This window comes from Zea mays, chromosome 3 (assembly GCF_902167145.1).
Source record: "Zea mays cultivar B73 chromosome 3, Zm-B73-REFERENCE-NAM-5.0, whole genome shotgun sequence".
Classification (NCBI taxonomy): domain Eukaryota; kingdom Viridiplantae; phylum Streptophyta; class Magnoliopsida; order Poales; family Poaceae; genus Zea; species Zea mays.
The window spans coordinates 72,588,526-72,609,963 of NC_050098.1; the positions used below are offsets into that span (position 1 = coordinate 72,588,526).

The window sequence follows — 21,438 nt, forward strand, 5'->3', positions numbered from 1 at the left end:
TTTGGGCCACTATACCCCCTGTGCCTCCCTGCTGCACACAGCTTCATCGCTAGCTCCACTCCGTCACTTTGGCATCGCCGTCTCGGTCACCCTGGCCACGAGTCCCTCTCCAAGCTCGCATCAATCGTTCCCATGTGTCATAAAGATGCTAGCTCTCCTTTGTGCCATGCTTGTCAGTTGAGTCGTCATGTTCGCCTTCCGTTCCGTACGTCTACTTCTCGTGCGGTTAACAATTTCGATCTTATTCACTGTGACTTGTGGACATCTCCTATTTTAAGTGTCTCGGGTTTCAAATATTACTTAGTCGTTCTTGATGATTGCTCCCATTACTTATGGACTTTCCATTTACGACTAAAGTCTGATGCTTTCCCAACTCTCACTCAGTTTTTCGCCTATGTGAAAACACAGTTTGGTGTCACGATTAAAGCTGTGCAATGTGACAACGGGCGCGAGTTTGACAACTCCAACTCCCGAACATTCTTCCTCACCCACGGTGTCCTCCTACGCATGTCCTGCCCCTACACCTCATCTCAGAATGGTAAAGCTGAGCGCATCATCCGTACTACCAATAACACCATTCGCTTTCTTCTCTTTCAGGCCAGCATCCCACCAACCTTCTGGGTTGAAGCACTCCACACGACAACACTTCTTCTCAACATTCTACCCACCAAGACCCTTCATTTTTCCACTCCTCACTTCGCCCTCTTCAAAACTGTACCCTCCTATGAACACCTTCGTGTGTTCGGTTACACTTGCTATCCCAACCTATCTGCCACCACTAGCCACAAACTTGATCCCCGTTCCGCTAAATGTGTTTTTCTTGGCTACTCGTCGCATCACAAAGGGTACCGGTGTCTTGACCTCCTATCCAACCGTGTCATCCTTTCCCATCACGTTGTTTTCGATGAGTCCACTTTTTCCTTTGCTGAACAGCAACCCACTGCCTCCTCCCAAGATTTTGACTTCCTGGATAACATTACCACTAACCCGGTGCCGCCACCTATAGGCCCACCTCCTCTATTTTTTCAGGACTCATACCGGGCAATGTTGCTGCTCCCAGCACACCTACAGGCGCTGCTGCTCCTAGCGCCCAAGTTGTTCCTGGCGCTCCTGCAGCTCCCGGCGCTGCTGCTCCTAGCACCCCAACAGCAGGCGCTGCTCCACCCAGTTCCACTGCACCACGCCGGTTTGGCCAAGTCTTCACGCGTCGACCACACCCCCCAGTGCAGGACCTAGTCACTCCAACCACCCCGGCTGGTCTGAACGGCTCTGCCATCTCGACTGGCAGTGTCGCTGCTTCATCTCCACCTCCTACGGACGCATCGCATCGTCGTCCCCCACCCGGAGCGGTGGCTGTCTCCCCAGTACTTAACCACCATCGCATGGTCACGCGTGCTAAGGCTGGCTTCCGGGTGCCAGCACTGTTCCACGCCGCCCCCCTATCTCCAATTCCGAAGACCTTTCGTGGCGATCTTGCTGATCCTAATTGGCGAGCTGCCATGGAAGATGAGTATGCGACACTATTGCAGAATCACACATGGGATCTGGTACCTCGACCCCATGGTGCAAACATTGTGACCGGCAAGTGGATTTTCAAGCACAAATTTAATGTTGATGGCTCTCTTGAAAGGTACAAGGCTCGTTGGGTTCTCCGTGGATTTACGTAACGACCTGGCATTGATTTTGATGAGTCTTTCAACCCCGTCGTGAAGCCTGCTACTGTGTGGACTGTCTTATCTTTGGCTGTCTCCAGCAACTGGCCGATTCATCAACTTGATGTCAAGAATGCTTTCCTTCACGGGACTCTTTCTGAGACTGTTTATTGCAGCCAACCCTCAGGTTTTGAGGATTCAGCCAGCCCACAACATGTTTGCAGACTCAATAAGTCCCTCTACGGACTGAAACAAGCACCACGTGCCTGGCATAGTCGGTTTGCCACTCATCTGCTATCCCTGGGATTCATCGAGGCCAAGAGTGACACATCTCTGTTTGTCTACCATAGAGGAACTGACACAGCTTATTTGTTACTCTATGTCGACGACATTATACTCACAACATCTTCTACTGTTCTCCTCCGACACATCATTCAGGCCTTACAGCTGGAGTTTGCTATGAAAGATTTGGGTGATCTACATCACTTTCAGGGGATGCAAGTTCAACGACGAGATGGAGGCCTCTTTCTTTTGCAACGTCAATATATGCTGGATATTCTGGATCGGGCTGGTATGGCAGATTGCAACCCTGTTCTACACCCGTCGACACAAACCCAAAGGTTTCTGCAGCTACTGGTACTCCTGTTTCTAATCCATCGGATTTCCGCAGCTTAGCTGGAGCACTGCAGTACCTCACTTTTACCCGACCAGACATAGCCTATGCTGTGCAACAGATTTGTCTTCACATGCATGATCCTCGCGAGCCTCACCTTGCCGCCTTGAAGCGCATTCTACGTTATGTTCGTGGCACTCTGCATTTGGGTCTTTAGTTGTGCCCTTCTTCTCAAGCTGAGTTAATTGCATACTCTGATGCTGACTGGGCTGGATGTCCTGACACACGCCGATCCACTTCAGGCTTTGCAGTTTTTCTTGGTGATAACCTTATTTCTTGGTCCTCCAAACGAAAGATGACTGTGTCCCGCTCCAGTGCTGAAGCCGACTACCGGGCCGTCGCCAACACTGTTGCTGAATCCACCTGGCTTCGTCAGCTTCTGGCCGAGCTTCGTCACCCGTTACGTCATGCCACGTTGGTCTATTGTGACAACATCAGTGCGGTCTACATGTCTTCAAACCCCATCCAACATCAGCGAACCAAGCACATTGAGATTGATTTGCACTTTGTTCGGGATCGGGTGGCTCTCGGTGATGTCCGCGTTCTCCATGTGCCTACTACCTCCCAGTATGCAGACATCTTCACCAAAGGGCTTCCCTCTACAGTCTTCACTGAGTTCAGATCCAGCCTGAACGTCTGTGGTACCGACGATCAGACTGCGGGGGCGTGTTAGCTAATATATCAGCCATGTGTTTCCTGCCATATAGGCGCAGGATCCCCTACCATACAAGTGTAGGCATACTTGCCTTACTAGCATTGCCGCTTATAGGAAGCTATAGCCGCATATAGGAAGCCATAGATACAATCCTCCCATTTAGGGGGCAGAGATAGTTTTCTTCCATTCAATGAGATCTCAGGGTATTGTTTCTATAAACCTGAGATCTCCTACCCCTCTGTCCCTCTATAAATATGTGCGCCTGTACTCCCTCTTCATCAATCAATATAGACAACAACCATATTGCTATCACATTGGAGTGCATAGTTAATATTATCAGTTATTCGTTTTGTGCAGTTAACTTACTGCTGTATTTATTTTTAAAACTATAAGCACTGCAACGGAGTTGTATAGTTTCTAGACTAATGCTTATCTTTTTTCTTTCAGATCAATACAGGCAAGCTATCTGCCACGGTGAGAGTTCCTAGAAACCTTTGTTTTTATAAAAAGCAGGCTGCCTCACTTTACTATATGATTCATTGCGCAACATACACTTGTCCTAACCAGTATAATATCTATGAAGAGTCAATATATGCTGATGAAATGTCATCACTGAAGTTTTGGATTTGAATCAGTTTTAGAGATACTAGTGCTGTTTTAACAAATGTAAACTATTAAATTTGGACCAACATTATTGATTTTGTTAAATCCAAGGACAACTATTAAGACCATAGTCACAAAGTTCCTGGATCGATAGGGTCGAGGAACGTGGTATGTTGCATGTGAGAAACTTTTACATGGTGGAAACAAAAATGACCATGTGTATCCGGTAAAGGGACGACATTTCTGGGTCGAGGGTCGCTACCACTGTACTCGTCTTGTGACTATGATTAAGACCACATATGCCTTGAATAGGGTTTTCTAGAATGGTTACCCACAACTATTTTAATTGAATGGTGTCGAAGATTATTCGATAGTAAATTTATGTGGTAGGTTACATAATCGAAAGCTGAAGGTAAAGGCACGGGAGACACGAAGTTTTATATAGGTTCGAGCTCTCGAGATAAGATAATACTCTATGTCCTGATTGTTGTTGGCGTTTGTATTCTGATCTAATGATCTCTTCTGCCCTCATAGGTCACCCTGACCCTCCTTTTTTTATAGTCTAAGGAGGGACAATGGTTTACAACAAGTGTATCCGAGTAGGTTACTAAATAGGGAATCTAACCAAGTCTATCAGGGAGTAAACTCTATCTTTACAAGTGCTTTCACTTATCTGTCTGGGGTTTTGCCATATCTATCATGATCTAGATTTTTGCCATGTTTATTCTTTAGGAATCCTTCTGGTAGAAGGCCTTTCTTTTGGTCTCACTCGCACCGTCTAAGTCCTTGGGCCCTTAGCCGAGCCCATGGACCCATGTGTTCCAGTCTTCATCTTCTAAAAGCTAGATTTGGGTGTTTGTGGTACATATCATTGAATCGGCCAGATGAGTCACTTATCTTGAATATTATTGATAATCTTGATCTTGATGTGTTTGAGTCTTTCCATCTTCTGTCTGAGTTCCTAATTCTATCAAGTAGCCCCCGAGTTTGCAGACTCAACTTATTGTTCAAGACTTGGTCAATTACTAAATTGACGCTTCAGATTCTGTAACCCTGTGTTGCTTTCGCTTCTTGAACCGCTTCATAGAGGAAAATTCCCTGTGGCGCTTCAGCTTACACAACCTACTATAAAAACTCGCTCTGGTCGATTGGACTTCCGCGAGCCATCTATTTGCATTCTTGCTTTATCCTGGATTGGAGCTGGCCAAGGTCTAATAGGGGTTTGCCACTGATTATGACGACAAAAGATTGAATGTCTCTTGTCGCCTGAAGTCCCGCCCCTTCTGCTGTAAACTTTCAGAGTTGCGTTATCAAGAACAGAGAGCACAAAGCCATTCTGGTCCATAATCTTGCAATGTCGGGGGGAGACAAATTTGGTTTGTCCCTGCAGCTCAGCCCCAGGCTACGGAGGCGAAACCAACCCAACTTGACCCAGCGACCCCGTTGTAGCAGGGGGGAAGAAGAAAAATTTTCGGTAACATCAACTTGCACAAGCTGGCTTTAAGGCGAGACCGGCCCATCAGACTCTAGCGACCCAGCCAAGTGCTGGGGCGAATCAGATGAGGCCTGACCCAGTGGCCCATCACCAGAGACGGCGACCCGACCATGGGGCGAGACCGACCCCATAGACTCCAACAACCCAACCGATTGTTGGGGTGAATCTATAGCGGCCTGTCCCAACGACCCATCACCAGAGATAACATCCTCGAGCCCAACAACAACTTGAAAGTCCAGCACGCCCGCCTTCTCAGGAACTTGCAACGCTCTCCCAACCAGATTGATATCTCCTTGCACCATGTCCTCAGTTTGTAGAGCCGATTTCTCGGGACTGAGCAAAATCTCCCTTGGGTCTTCATTAAAGTCGTCGCTTAGCACTAGACCCCCACTAATTGGGTATGGATCTGGTGGCAGCACCTTTGTCGCTTCGCCCTCCATGCCCTTAACTGAGACCTCAGACTCCATCAGGCTTTCCTCCTCTCCACGAGAAGATGCTTCGGGCCCAAGCGAGAGAGAACCGAGCGTCGCCTGCCTTCAACACTTCTCAGGTGTCACGATGGTGAACCAGGGCAGGTGGGTCCATCGTTACCACCAGGGAGATTGTCGTCGATCAGCGAAGAGGAATCAACGGTCGATCCAGAGGCTTCAACGGGAATAGCCATCAAATTAACCTTGTAGGACAGACATCGCTTCTCTCTTGCTGCCAGCCCCGACTCAGAGATGAGGAGGATCATTTCACGGTGAAAATTCTTTAGATCCACACACCACGTCCTCAACCCGAAGGACGAAAAATCCGTCTTCAAAACTGTTGGCAGGTGTAATTTAGAGATAAGACATGAATCTCGTAATAGATGTTCTGCAGCACCTCTTGACCACGCATGCGCCGGAATGCCTTTGATTTCCACATTGACCAAGGTTGAGAGCGTCGCTGCAGAAGCATTTGCACAACGCGTCCATCTCTTAAAAACGAGATCAAACTGTGGACCTCTGAAAATCCTTCCCTCATTAAAGACCCTTGAAGCTGCATCCTCGTCCGACAGGAACAGAATGATGTCCTCTAGCAAGGCCTGATGAATGGACATTGCGCCCGCCTCAACGTGAAAGTGTCGAGCTACTTCATCAATGACTTCAACCCCTAGGACCTCAGGCCTAGTACCAACAATAATGACCAACAATGCCTTCCGCAACACTGCTTCCTCCCGCGCCATCTCAGTCTAGAAATCCAACAGACAGGGATGGGAAATCATGGGCATGACAGGCTGCTCCTTCACCTCTGTTGCGACCCTATCCATTGCCGTCGGAGAATCAGAATCTTTAGCAGAAACCGAACCTGAAGAATGCAGACTCCTTGTATGTGTTTCTTTGATCGCAACCCACTGGCGTTTCGCTCGATGCCGCTTTCTTTTGCTGTTACGAACTATTGGAGCAGCCTCCCTGGAGCCTGATGCCAAAAACAGGGGTGAAGGGTGCTCAACCCCCTTGGTCGGCTGCAACGGGGTGACACGCTTCCAAACCGATTCCGTGCACTTGATATCCTGGGAACCACCTCTGCGCGAGCGAGAACCTTGCATCTTCATCAGGCGCTGCCACACCGGGACGGTAACACCCTAGTGCTCACGGTGCGGCCCCGCCACCCACTTAGTGTCCGACTGGATCGGACAACCAAAAGCACGGTGGCCAAACCCCTAAAGCAACGGGTAGGCCGCTTGCAGGTCTCAGCAAAGTGGGAGGGAGAGAGACAACTGAAGCACCTGCCTCGGAGATCCTCAAGGGACCATCACGAGGAACGGGTGCAGCTCGTCTAGCTCTCCTTCGCACCACCTGCCAACCACCTTCAGAACGGTTAGGCAACACATATACCCGACTCTGCACTACCAGACGCACATCGAACGTCTTCACCGATCGCGATTGAATGGCACCTCTCTTCGTAGGGGAAGCGGCAACACTCAGCAGAGGAGAGGCTACACTCCCACCATTGAAGAGCATGACCTCTTTGTAGGAGTGAGGTACCACGCAGGAGCCGCCGGAAAACGAGGAGACAGGACTGGCGTTACTCCATCTCTGGAACTTTGACCACCCAGTCTAGGAAACCAAAACGACGTGATCAGCAGGACCTGGCGTCGGGAAAGGGTGGTTCGTGGAGGTGTTCACCGGGTTCAGAGTGAAGTCCGGCGAGGGGCTGTGGTGGAGGATGTTGAACAGTGAAACCCTAACCCTAGCAGGGTTGGGAAATATTATACTAGGAATAGTTGGGCCTAGGCCCATTACAGAGGGACCCGGTAGGGGTAAACCCTAATATAGTTCTAACACCCCCCCCCCCCCCCCCCCGCAGTCACAACTCTATCCTGGACAGACTTTGAGACTAGATCGAAAGTCTAGGAAGACACTGGATGGCAGACCCTTGGTGAAGATGTCGGCGAACTGTAGCGTTGTGGGATGCTGAGAACCCGAACGTCGCCTGCTGCGACACGTTCCCGAACGAAGTGGAGGTCGATCTCCACATGCTTCGTGCGCTGATGCTGTACGGGGTTGGTGGAGAGGTAGACGGCGCTGACATTGTCGCAGTAGACAAGGGTGGCGCGCTGAAGGGGGCTGTAGAGCTCGTGGAGGAGCTGGCGCATCCAAGATGCCTTGGCCACGCCGTTAGCCACAACGCGGTACTCGGCCTCGACGCTGGAGCGGGAGACGACGGGTTGGCGCTTGGCGGCCCAAGGGACGAGGTTGGCGCCCAGGAATACGGCATAGCCGGAGGTAGAGCGTCGCGTGTCGGGGCAGCCAGCCTAGTTGGCGTCGGTGTAGACCACAAGGTCCGACGTCGAGGATGGTCGGAGGAGGAGGTCGTAGTCGAGGGAGCCCCAGAGGTAGCACAGAATGCGCTTGAGAGCGGTGAGGTGGGGCTACCGTGGGGTGTGCATATGAAGGCACACCTGCTGAACGGCGTAGGTGATGTCCGGTCGGGAGAATGTGAGGTACTGGAGAGCGCACGTCAGGCTCCTGTAAGATGTCGCGTCGGCGACCGGGGGCCCGTCGTCCTCAGAGAGCTTCGCCTGAGTGTCGACAGGCGTGGAGCAAGGCTTGCAGTCGGACATGCCAGCCCGCTCCAGAATGTCGATGGCGTAGTGACGCTGGTGCAGGAAGAGACCCTGGGGCCGGCGTTCTGTGTGTTGCCGAGAAAGTGGTGGAGAGGCCCCAAATCCTTCATCGCGAACTCCCGCTGGAGGGCGACGATCGTGCGCTGCAGGAGATTGGCGTTGGGCGCTATGAGCACAATGTCGTCGACGTAGAGGAGTAGGTAGACGATGTCCTCGCCCCGCCGAGAGATGAAGAGGGATGTGTCCGACTTGGCCTCGATGAAGCCGGTGGAAGCCAAGTAGATGGCAAAGCGGCTGTACCAGGCCTGCAACGCCTGCTTGAGGCCGTAGAGCGAGCGATTCAGCCGGCAGACTAGGTCCAGGTTGGCGGTGTCGACGAAGCCGGTGGGCTAGCTGCAGTAGACAGTCTCCGTCAGGGTGCCATGAAGGAAGGCGTTCTTGACATCGAGCTGGTGGATCGCCCAGTTCTGGGAGAGGGCGAGGGAGAGGACGGTGCGGACGGTGGTGAACTTGACGACGGGGCTGAAAGTCTCATCGTAGTCCACGCCGGGTCGCTGGGTGAAACCCTTCACCCGAAGAACCCAGCGAGCCTTGTAGCGGTCGTGGGAGCCATCCGAAGTCAGTTTGTGGCGAAAAAGCCACTTGCCAATGACCACATTGGTACTGGGCGGACGTGACACCAGGTCCCAAGTGTGGTTGGCCAGTAGGGCTGCGTACTCCTCCTCCATGGCCCGACACCAGTGAGGGTCGGCGAGGGCGATGCGGACAGATGAGGGGACTGGGGAGGCGTCCGGTGGAGTGGCGGTCGTATCGGCAGCCAGGATCAGCCGATCGACAGGCTGGAGAACACTGGCGGCGCGACGAGTCACCATGGGGTGAGTGTGCCCGGGGTCGCGATGTATGGCGACCGGGTGGTACACCGATGGGTCAGGGGCCACAGGTGCGGCCGGCCTGCGACGGTGATAGGCGACGGCTGGATCGGCGAATCGGGCCACGCTCGTCGAGGGGCCCGGATCCGTGGGCGCCGGGGGAGGGGTGTGTGGCGGAACCGCCCGAATTATTCCAAATTAAGTGCCTAAGTCTCACCTTAGAGGCTAGACCACACTTAAATAGGAATAACACGTCAGTCCCTCGGATCTAGTCCGACGAGGCCACTAACAGGATCCAGTACCACGTACTCACTCGATGGTGAGGCATAGAGCAAATACAATAAAACATAAAACCAACATTAAGGAGTATTAAATTTATTACAACATCATCAGAGTTTTAGCAAAAGTAGTGATCATTGTTCGGAATGCAGCGGAATAAAACTAACGATAAGTAAATGGAAGGACGGGGAAGCCTGTCCCATCACTCCTCATGCTCCTCCTCAGCCGAGGTAGGGTCCCACTCGACTGTCCAACCCGATGGCAATATGGACGGCCAAGTCACTCCAGCAACCATGTCTTCCAGAGAACCTGTAAAAATTATGCCACAAACAATGCTGAGTATACTAATACTCAGCTAGACTTACCCGGTGTGAGGAGTCTACTTCTCTACCTCTAGACATGCAGCTGTTTGGCTGAGGGGTTTGCTTGCCAAAAGCACTAGCTGAGTCTAAAAATCCAGTTTTATCTTTTTCAAGTTTTATTGTGACTTTCTTAAGACTAAATATATACCTATCTAATCATACATGGTATCTAACATTTAGCAATCAACAACTTTTGCCAAGTCATCACATTTCCACTTGTTACTCAATGCAGTACAATGGATCAAGCAGTCTCAGTAGCTGCGAGAAGCAGACGATTCGAATCGAGTTTTTTTATCCTTGCAAGGTAAACCTAAACACAACGTGGCGAGGCACTCCGTCCCCACACACATCAACCGTCCCCATCGATTCCCTGGCAACAGATCAGGGCTCACCGCCTTGGCGTACAATGCCTCACTGACCCCTACTGCCGTTGTGCAGTGACCGCACTTGTACCCACCATAACCGGAATGGGAGACCACGTCTCAGGTCGCGTGAGGGGTAAAGTCTGCGGGCAGGTTCACTCAGGTACTAGGCTTACCGATTTACCATATTTCTCGGCATGTGTTTAGTACATTCAAACGCTTGACACAGGTATCCGCACGTTAATCCTTATTCCAATTTCGTCTCGTAGACAACGCACCCCCATGGATCTGTGTCCACAGACTATCATCATTCTGTTATCAAAAGTGGATACAACCAATTCCTGACCTCGCGCGAGTGCTAGAAAAATCACTCGACTTCTACTGAGATCCCTAATTAGCAAAGCAGCTACTCGACCTAGCATACTAGTATCCATCTCAAAAGGATTCCTGAGTTCATGCAACTAGGGTTTCAATCAACTCCTACACTTAAGTGCACATTAAAAACCTACAAACATTAAGTGTAGTAAAATAGCATAATAAACGGTTATGCATAAAACCAGGGCTTGCCTTGCAAGGCTGGGGCAGGCAGATCCTCGATGGTAGGCTCTGGAGCTGGATCCTGGGCTACCTCCTGAGCAACTCCTTGCTCCGGCACGAGGATGTACTCCCCGTTAGCGAGATTACAATCTATCGAATGCAATGCATGAGATATATGCATAAGTATGACATGAACATGTGTAAGGGTTATGCATAATAAAACAATATTAAGTGTTAGACTACCCGTCTAGGGTTTGTGCTATTCCCTGTGTAATGACCATTATACCCCTGTGTAATGGGCCTTGGCCCAGTTACTCTCCCTATTTAATACCACTCCCAACCCCTGATTAGGGTATGGGTTCCTATTCTAACATGGTATCAGCTAGGTTTAGTATTTTTTTCCTCTCCCCGAGCAGCCACAGCCGCCAGGGGACTTTCCCTCCACTGTAGCCGCCGCCGGCCTCCACACAGCCAGCGCCGCCGGCTCCAGCCGCCGCCCTCCCCTGACCCACCTCCGGCCGCCGGCCTCCCTCCCCTCTCCCCGGCGCGCCGCCCTCCCCTGGGTCGCCGCTCCCGTCTGTGCGCGCCCGCCGCTCACAGGGCCGCCGCCCCTGCGCGGCCGCCTCCCTCTGCCGCGACCACCGGTCCAGGCCGCGCGCGGGCACCCGCCCCGGCTCCGCGCCCTCCCGGTGCCGCGCCTCCGACGCCCCGCCCCGGCCGCGGACGTCCCTTCGTCCGAGGCCGCGCCTCCCTCTGCCGCGACCACCGCTCCAGGCCGCGACCTCCTCTGTTTCTGGACGCAGCAGGGAGCAGCCGCTCACCTCCACTGCTCCCTCCGGTGTTGTTCTTCAGGCAGGCTTCCCTACCTCGCTCCCTCCCCGACCCGGCTTCTTTCCTTGCCGTGACTTCCTCCAGCCGTCGCTGCCATGGACGGCACCACCTCTGCCGCCACCGGCCCCATCACCCCCGCTGCGATCAGCAGCGCGCCCGCCCCTGGAGGGGCCCCCTACATCACCGGCCTTGCGCCGCTTCCTGCCACCTCCCCGCTGACCCTGCGCCGCGGATCTCCGCCGGGGTTTCCCACCCTCACTTCACCCACCTGGAGCCACGCCGTCACGCCCTCTGCACTTCCCACCGTCGCCTCCCCGCTCGTCGACACCCTCGCGGAGATCCAGGCCGCTGTGACGGCCTCGCGGGAGCGCGAGCGCGCCGCCTCCCTCGCTCTGGAGCGAGAGCGTGCTCTGGGTGCCGCTCTGACCACCCAGATGACCACTACGCAGCGCCTCCTCGGTCGCCCGCCGGTCGCCCCTGTGGAACCCCCGGAGGACCCCCGCGACTCCGACCTCGACGCCGACCTCATCGCTGCTCTTCACGCTCAGGCCGCTGGTCTGCACAACATCCGGGCCCTCGTGTCCGTGGTGTTGGATCCGGCGTCTTCCCACTACCCCCGCTGGCGCGGACAGGTCCTCCTCACGCTGCGGCGGTTCGTCCTCGACGATCACGTCCTCGTCGATCACGACGCCCCACCGCCTCGCTCCTGGTGCCTCATGGACAGCGTTGTCCTCTCGTGGCTCCACGGCACCATCACCGTTGAGCTGCAGGACATCATCCGCGATCAGGCGGACACTGCTCGCCAGGCGTGGCTCGCTCTCGAGGACCAGTTCCTCGGGAATCGGGATGCGCGGGCGCTCCACCTCGACGCCCAGTTCCACCTGTTCTCTCAGGGAGACCTCTCCGTGGGAGAATACTGCCGCCAGATGAAGGGTCTGGCTGACTCTCTCCGCGATCTCGGCGAGCCAGTTGCCGATCGTACCCTGGTGCTGAACCTCCTGCGTGGCCTCAGCCCCCGCTACGGCCACCTGAAGGCTCTCATCAAGAGGAGCGTGCCCTTCCCCACCTTCCACGCCGTGCGGAACGAGCTTCTCCTCGAGGAGCTCACCATGGCGAATGAGGCACCCACTCCTGCCTCGGCCCTCTACAGCGCTCCCACCAGTGGTCAGCCGCCCTCGGGGGGCCAGGCCACCCGGCCTCCGTCGACCGGGGCTCCCACCCGCCCCCCTCCTGCCGTCCCGGCGGCCCCTCGTCCGACTTCTACGACCGACGGGGGTCGTCGCTCCCGCAAGGGCGGCCGTGGGAGCGGCGGCTCCTCTCGTGGTGGTCCCTCCGGCCGGGGTGGCGGCCACGCGTGGCCGTCCTTCTACAACCCCTGGACCGGGACCATCGCCATGTGGCCGGGCCAGGCACCGAGTGCCCCCCGTCCTCCGGCGCCCGCCCTCCTGACTACACCTCACTACGGCGCACCTCCTTATGGTGTTCCCGTCGTGCCCCAGGCTCCGCCCACGCTCCTGTCCCCGGGGACCCACACCTCGACGCCTTGGTCCCCGCCGGCTGGTGGTTGGGACAGCACCTCCCTCGCTGCTGCCTTCAGCACCATGGCGATGACCCCACCCCCTTCCGACTGGGTGATCGACTCCGGTGCCTCGTACCACACCACCCCCACGGCAGGCACGCTCTCTCGCTCTCATTCCCCACTCCCCTCTCACCCATCCTCGATCGTCGTTGGAAACGGTTCCACTCTGCCAGTCACCTCAGTAGGTGCCTCGGTTCTCCCTGGGCCGTTTTACCTCAACGATGTTCTCGTAGCTCCCCACATCACCCACAATCTTCTTTCTGTTCGTCGATTCACTACTGACAACTCCTGTTCCATTGAGTTTGACCCCTCTGGTTTTTCTGTGAAGGATCTGGCCACCAGGACCCTTCTCGCCCGCTGTGACAGCTCGGGGCCTCTCTACACGCTCCAGCCCTCCACCGCCGGCGTGTCTCCACCTCCTGCCTTGGTCTCCACCACCTCCTCCACCACATGGCATCGACGTCTCGGCCATCCTGGACCCGACGTCATGACCAAGATTACCAGTAGTCTCGATCTTTCATGTAGTAGGGGACATTTTGAGGGTCTCTGTCATGCTTGTCAGTTAGGCCGACATACTCGTCTCCCATTTACTACTTCTTCTTCTCGGGCTGAGCAGGCTTTTGATCTGGTTCATTGTGACCTTTGGACCTCCCCTGTACTCAGTCTTTCTGGTTATAAATATTACCTGGTGATTTTGGATGATTTTTCCCATTTTCTCTGGACCTTCCCGCTTCGGTTGAAGTCGGACACATTCACCACCCTCACACACTTCTTCACCTGGGTATCCACTCAGTTTCGCCGCCCGGTCCATGCTCTGCAGTGTGACAATGGCCGCGAGTTCGATAACAACGCCTCTCGCTCCTTCTTCCTCACTCATGGCGTCCAGTTGCGTCTCTCGTGCCCCTACACTTCTGCCCAGAACGGCCGAGCCGAACGCATGATCCGCACCACCACTAACATGCTCCGCTGTCTCCTCTTCCAGGCGTCTCTCCCTGCCAGCTACTGGGCAGAGGCCCTGCATACTGCCACCCACCTCCTCAACCGTCTTCCCTCGAAGGCGGTACGCCACCCTACCCCCCACTTCGCCCTTTACGGCACAGCCCCTTCCTATGACCACCTTCGCGTGTTCGGCTGTGCCTGCTACCCTAACACTTCCGCTACCGCTCCACATAAGCTTTCTCCTCGCTCCACCCGCTGTCTATTCCTTGGCTACTCCCCTGACCACAAGGGGTACCGGTGTCTGGACCTCACCTCCCACCGCATCATCATCTCTCGCCATGTCGTCTTTGACGAAGATGTATTTCCCCTTGCTGGCTCCACCCCACCCACCGATCTTGACTCCCTCCTCGAGTCCGATCCGCTTCCTTCCCCACCTTCGGCTCCCCGTCTTGCGTCGTTACCTGCTCCTCGTGCGGCCCCCACGACCTCTTCCGCGCCACGCGCGGCCCCGTCGACCCCGCCTGCGCCACGCGCGGCCCCGTCGACCCCGCCTGCGCCACGCGCGGCCCCGTCGACCCCGCCTGCGCCACGCGCGGCCCCGTCGACCCCGCCTGCGCCACGCGCGGCCCCGTCGGTCCTGCCTGCACCACGCACGGCCCCGGCGATCCCGCCTGCGCCACGCGCGGCCCCGTTGACCCCGCCTGCGCCACGCGCGGCCCCGTCGACCCCGCCTGCGCCACGCGCGGCCCCGTCGACTCCGGCTCGATTCGCCAACCCCGCCCTCGTCTACCATCGCCGCGGCCACGCCACTACCTCGGCACCCCCCGACGCGTGCCCATCGACGAGCGCGGCCCGCTTCGCCGACCCCGCCGTCGTCTATCACCGCCGTGAGCCGGCCCCTCCTGCCGCTCCCGACGTTCCGGTGGCTCACTCCGAGTCATCCGTATACCACCCGGTCGCCATCCATCGCGACCCCGGGCACGTCCACCCGATGGTGACTCGACGCGCTGCTGGCGTTCTCCGCCCCGTCGACCGGCTCATCCTGGCAGCCGCTACGACCAGCACTCCACCCGACGCTTCCCCGGTACCCTCCTCCGTTCGCACTGCCCTCGCCGACCCACACTGGCGTCGCGCTATGGAGGAGGAGTACGCGGCCCTCTTGGCCAACCACACTTGGGACCTGGTGCCGCGTCCACCAGGCACCAACGTGGTCACTGGCAAGTGGCTATTTCGCCACAAGCTGACCTCAGACGGCTCCCTCGACCGCTACAAGGCCCGTTGGGTCCTTCGGGGCTTCACCCAGCGCCCCGGAGTGGACTACGACGAGACCTTCAGCCCTGTCGTCAAGTTCGCCACTGTTCGCGCCGTCCTCTCCCTCGCCCTCTCCCGCGACTGGGCGATCCATCAGCTCGATGTCAAGAATGCCTTCCTCCATGGCACTCTGACGGAGACTGTCTACTGCAGCCAGCCCACCGGCTTCGTCGACGCTGACCGTCCGGACCTGGTTTGCCGGCTGAACCGATCCCTGTACGGCCTCAAGCAGGCGCCACGGGCTTGGTACAGCCGCTTCGCCTCCTACCTGGCCTCTGTCGGCTTCGTTGAGGCCAAGTCGGACACGTCCCTGTTCATCTACAGGCGCGGCGACGACACCGTCTACCTCCTACTCTACGTCGACGACATTGTGCTCACGGCATCCACCGCCGACCTCCTTCAGCGCACGATCGTCGCCCTTCAGCGGGAGTTCGCGATGAAGGACCTGGGGCCCCTCCACCACTTCCTCGGCGTCACCGCCGAACGTCGGCCCCAGGGTCTCTTCCTCCATCAGCGCCAGTACGCCATCGACATCCTGGAGCGGGCTGGCATGTCTGACTGCAAGCCCTGCTCCACGCCTGTCGACACTCAGGCGAAGCTCTCTGAGGACGACGGGCCTCCGGTCGCCGACGCGACGTCCTACCGGAGCCTCACCGGCGCGCTCCAGTACCTCACGTTCTCCAGGCCCGACATCGCTTACGCCGTCCAGCAGGTGTGCCTGCATATGCACACTCCGCGGGAGCCCCATCTCACTGCGCTCAAGCGGATTCTACGCTACCTCCGCGGCTCCCTCGACTACGGTCTCCTACTCCGCCCATCCCCGACGTCGGAGCTCGTGGTCTACACCGACGCTGACTGGGCTGGCTGTCCCGACACGCGCCGGTCCACCTCCGGCTACGCCGTCTTCCTGGGCGCCAACCTCGTCTCTTGGGCCGCCAAGAGGCAGCCCGTCGTCTCTCGCTCCAGCGCTGAGGCCGAGTACCGTGCCGTGGCCAATGGCGTGGCCGAGGCTTCCTGGCTGCGCCAGCTCCTCCACGAGCTCCACAGTCCCCTCCAGCGCGCCACCCTCGTCTACTGCGACAACGTCAGCGCGGTCTACCTCTCCACCAACCCCGTGCAGCATCAGCGCACGAAGCATGTGGAGATCGACCTGCACTTCGTCCGCGAGCGTGTCGCTGCCGGTGACATCCGCGTTCTCAGCGTCCCCACCACGCTTCAGTTCGCCGACATCTTCACCAAGGGGTTACCGTCGAGTGTCTTTTTAGACTTCCGATCCAGTCTCAACATCTGTACAGGATAGAGTTGTGACTGCGGGGGGGTGTTAGACTACCCGTCTAGGGTTTGTGCTATTCCCTGTGTAATGACCATTATACCCCTGTGTAATGGGCCTTGGCCCAGTTACTCTCCCTATTTAATACCACTCCCAACCCCTGATTAGGGTATGGGTTCCTATTCTAACATTAAGTTTAGTGTTTCTCTAGGGTTTCTTTTTGGATATACTTAAGGGCTTTGTACTTTCATCTATTTCTCCCCAAAGTTTCCCTTTTCTTTCTATTGCTTCCTATTAAGCCTTTTTGAACCATCAGGGTTTGTTAACATTTTCCAAAAATGTTATAAAAATTACAGTGGGTAAATATTGACATTTGTGGGTTCTCATAAAAAATTGAGGTGGAGATTAATTCAGATACTACTTGTGTAAAATTAACAAAAACAAGTGTAAAAGGGCATTTTACACTATAGCGATGATTTAAGTGAGGTTTCTGTACCAATTTTTATTTTTGTCCAGATTCATAGGTGATATTAGGCCTCTGTGTTAAAAATCACAGAAAAAGACCTATTGGATATTTAGTTGTGATTTTCTAAAGTTTAATGCCAAAAAGGTACTTATAACTAACTTGTTATTTGAAAAATATCAAACAACATAACTCATATTCTTCCTACATTCATAATAACAAAATATTAGTTATCCCATGGTTTGGGTGTTTTCTCCTCAGGATTATTTTTCTAAGATTTTCTTAAGTTTTCATTGTTTGCATGAAATAAAAGATATCTCATTGCTTTTGTACTAAACAAAGGTCTAATAAAATTTTCTAGTGAACTACACTGAATAAGTGAGCTAACAAAAATGTGGTTGCTTCCTGGTTCTTATTTTAAACTATCTTTCTCTTTTTTTTTAACTTTAAGCTAAAAATGTTTTAAATGGCAAACCCTACCTTAATTTGGTGTACTGTGGGTTTTATTATTTTTAAATAGATTATGGAGTGATTAAATATTTCTCTGATTTTTCTTAACCTCAGTCTAACAGTGTAACTATTTTTTTCTCTTTTATTCGGCTTTTGTCCAGAACACTATTTAATTCCAAACTTTAAATTCTTCTGCAATACTAAGGGGGTTTTGTATTTTTCCTAGATAGTTCACATTATTTAGAATCTGGCAAAATTGGTTTGACTCAATTTGGTTGAATAAAACTGAAGTTATGAATTTTACAAGCTCTGTTTGTATTTAAATTAGAAATGTTAAAAAGGTTTTCTGGAAAACCAGTTTACACCGAGGACCCTGGGCTTTTCCTAAACCCGTTCTTTAACTTATACCCCTGCGCAACTATTCATCTGAGTCTCTGGCAGTTCAAAAACCCCCCTGACTTCTATTCCTTCTTCCCCGAGGTCCCTCTCCCCTTTTGAACAGTACCCGCGGGAGGAAAAAGGGCGGCGCGGCTTACCGGCGGCGAGTGAGGTCCGGCGAAGGGTGGGGTTAGCTTCGTGAGGTACTTGCGGTCACAGCGAGGTACAACTCGACGACGGTGATGGCCAGAATCGGCCGGTCCACGTGCGCAGGTGGGCGAGCTCGTCGGCGGCGAGTGCTCCGGCCTATCCACGACAATATAGGTCAATCCAAAGGCACGGGGAGCTTCACGGGATGCTAAAGAGTCGACCCGTGCAAGGAATCGAAGAATAACTCTCCGTGGGGCTCGGTCTACGTTCGTCGGCGGTCGGTTGAAGTCCGGTGATCTTGATTTGGGTTCTCCGGTGAGGTAGAGCTCGATTCCTCTCGCTGGGAGCTACACCGAGGCACGTAGAGTCTCTCTCTAGGGTTGGACGGGGTTGGGAATGGCTCTGCTGGCCGGTCTACGGTGGCGGAGATCGGGCGGCCGCTGGCACGCCATGTGCAGGGCAAACTCCGGCGATCTCGTGCTCCGGTGAGGTCGAGAGCGCGCGAGAGCGTATGACTGAAGCCTTGGCCAGCTTTATAGGCGCGGGCGCGGGTAGGGGACACGGGCGTGGCTTGGCGTGCTCAGGGCGCGTCGAACACGTGGAGGTGTTCTTCTGCCCATGTTCAACAGCTCGCCGAGATCGCAAACGTGCGAATCTTGGCAAAAATCCGGCGCAGGCCTCCTCCTGGCACCTAGGGCTGTCTCTTGTATGTGAGTTCCAATGGCAGATGTGCCCTAGGTAGGGAGATTTGCGGACGCCAAATCTGGCTTGTCCCCCTGTCCACTTCGCGGCAAAAGAGATGCCAAAACATGTCAAACAAATTTGGCTCAGTTTCAAACTTTTCCAGTGGGTGCCTTAGGTGGTTTGGCACCTTTTTGGTATTCAGACCAAGTGGTTTTGGCGCCATTTACTAAGTGAACACATTTGGTCTTTAGATTAGGGTTAAATTTTGACCTAGAAAAGATTAGAGAGCTCTAGTGTGCTCTCTACTTAAGGGGTGAATTTGGGGTCTTTAAGGGGTCTTTTTGTATTGTTTCCCCTCTGCATTTTGTAGGTTATAATGTTACTTAAACTTTGGTTAAGGTTTAGAATCATGGTTTGGCAATTTGATTAACTTATCCACTGATCCCTTGCTTGAAAGTATAGTGCCTTTAGGGTTCTTTAGGGTTTAATCTCTTTGGCTCAAGATGACAATTGTTCAAAATGTTTGGGTATAGCTTTTGTTATTAACATTTCTTAGCTAACCCATGTTTCCAATGTTTTAGGTGCTTCTTCTCCTCCACTTAACCATATGTGATAACAAGTCATCAGTGCCTATATGAAACCAGTGCCTTGGTAACACCTGAGGTGTTACAACCCTCCCCCCCTAAAGGAATCTCGCCCCGAGATTTTGGGTAAGGATCCTTTAGGGGTACCAAGAAGGTGTGCTGATGTGTTGCATTTTCCTTCAGCCAAGTTTCTCTAGTTAACTGCTCTTCGAATGTCATTCTCTTTGCAACTTCAGAAGGAAGTCCTTTTCAAGTTATTTTCAAGGCTTACCATACCTTTAACATCTAAGTTTTTCTTATATTTAGATTCAAAGGACAGGTGGGGGTGGGGTTTTGGATTACGTACCGACTCCTTTGGGCAGAAAGTCGGGGAAGCGGGAACGTAGAAAATCCTCAGTCTCCCACGTAGCCTCTTCTACTGAATGGTGACTCCACTGAACCTTATACATCCTGATCAACCTTGCCCGTGTTGATCTCTCCTTTTGATCCAATACCTTGACGGGGTGCTCTTGATAGGACAAGTCCGGTTCTATTTCCAATTCTGGTTCAGGTAGCACTTCTGTGGGTAAGCGGACACACTTTCGTAGCTGAGATACGTGGAATACATCATGAACGACTGACATATGGGGGTGGCAACTTCAATTGATATGCTACAGGCCCACAAGTTTCTTTGATCTCATAGGGTCCAACGTAGCGAGGAGCTAACTTGCCCTTGATTCCAAATCTCTGAACACCTTTGGTGGGTGACACCTTAAGATAAACATGATCTCCCACTTCAAACTGTAGAGGCTTCCTTCTCCTGTCATGATAGCTCTTTTGCCTGGCCTGAGCAGCTTCTAGGTTCTTCTTAATGATTCTGACCTTTTCTTCTGCTTCAAGTACCAAGTCAGGTCTAAATATTTCCCTCTCTCCAGCTTGAGACCAATTTAGCGGTGTCCTACACCTTCTCCCATATAAGGCCTCGAAAGGTGCCATCTTTAAACTGGACTGGTAGCTGTTATTATAAGAGGACTCTGCCAATGAAAGGCACTTATCCCAATCCTTTCCATAGTGTAGCACACATGACCTCAACATGTCCTCCAAAATCTGATTCACCCTTTCTGTCTGACCATCCGTCTAAGGATGGTATGCTGAGCTTCTTATTACATGGGTCCCAAGTGAATTTTGGAGCTGCTCCCAAAAGCGTGCCACAAACAGTGCTCCTCTGTCAGATACAATAGTCTTCAGAATTCCATGCAAACGCACTATCTGATCAACATAGATTTCTGCATATTTCTCTGTCTTGTGGGTAGTATGCACTGGCAAGAAATGAGCTGTCTTGGTGAATCTATCCACGATGACCCAAATAGAATCGTGGTGTCGGGAGGTATTGGGCAATCCCACGATAAAATCCATGCAAATATCCTCCCATTTCCAAGATGGTATGGGAAGGGGCTATAAGGTGCCTGCTACCTTCAAATGACTGGCCTTGACTCTCTGGCAAGTGTCGCATTCAGATATATACTTAGCAATTTCGCTCTTCATTCTGGTCCACCAGTACAAGGATCTGAGATCATGATACATCTTGTTACTGCCTGGGTGCATCGAAAATTTTGAAAGGTGAGCTTCATCCAGTATTTTCTTTCTGAGCTCAGGGTTCTTGGGAACAACCAATCGGTCTCCAAACCATAGGATTTTTTTGCTGTCCTGGCGGAAGCATTTGTATTTGTCCACCTTCCGTTCGATCATTTCCTTAATCACCTGAACACCCTTGTCACCAATCTGTGCCATGACTATTTGCTCATGTAAGGTGGGCTCCACTGAAATATAACTTAAAGCACCAGAGGAAACAACTTCTATGTTCAGCTTGCATAACTCATCACACAGGGTGGTGATTTTTGCATCTATACTTACACAGTTGCACTGGGCCTTCTGACTTAAGGCATCTGCCACAACATTGGCTTTGCCAGGATGGTAGTGCACTTCCAAATCATAGTCCTTGATTAATTCTAACCATCTTCTCTGCCTCATAATAAGATCAGCCTGAGTGAAGATATATTTGAGAATCTTATGATCAGTGTAGATATTACAATGAGCTCACATCAAGTAATATCTCCAAATCTTGAGAGCATAAACTACGGCTGCTAACTCCAGATCATGTGTGGGGTAGTTCTGCTCATGGGGTCTGAGTGCACGGGAGGCATAAGCAATGACTCTGTTGTCTTGCATTAAGACACAT

At 53.3% G+C, this 21,438-nt stretch overlaps 1 protein-coding gene across 4 annotated transcripts in view; it reads left to right on the forward strand.

The window, feature by feature from the left end:
* Positions 1-21,438, forward strand: part of LOC100284893 (stress regulated protein) — a 58,201-nt gene that overhangs the window by 12,514 nt on the left and 24,249 nt on the right. For 3 of the 4 annotated variants that reach the window (NR_182121.1, NM_001157788.3, NM_001413213.1), the window contains one exon: positions 3,428-3,454. The exons of the other annotated variant lie outside the window; for it this stretch is intronic. Coding sequence is in view for 2 of the 3 variants with exons in the window: in NM_001157788.3 (NP_001151260.2) it covers positions 3,428-3,454 (27 nt within the window). In the remaining variant the exon portion in view is untranslated. The remainder of the gene's footprint in view (positions 1-3,427; positions 3,455-21,438) is intronic. 4 annotated transcript variants of the gene reach the window in all.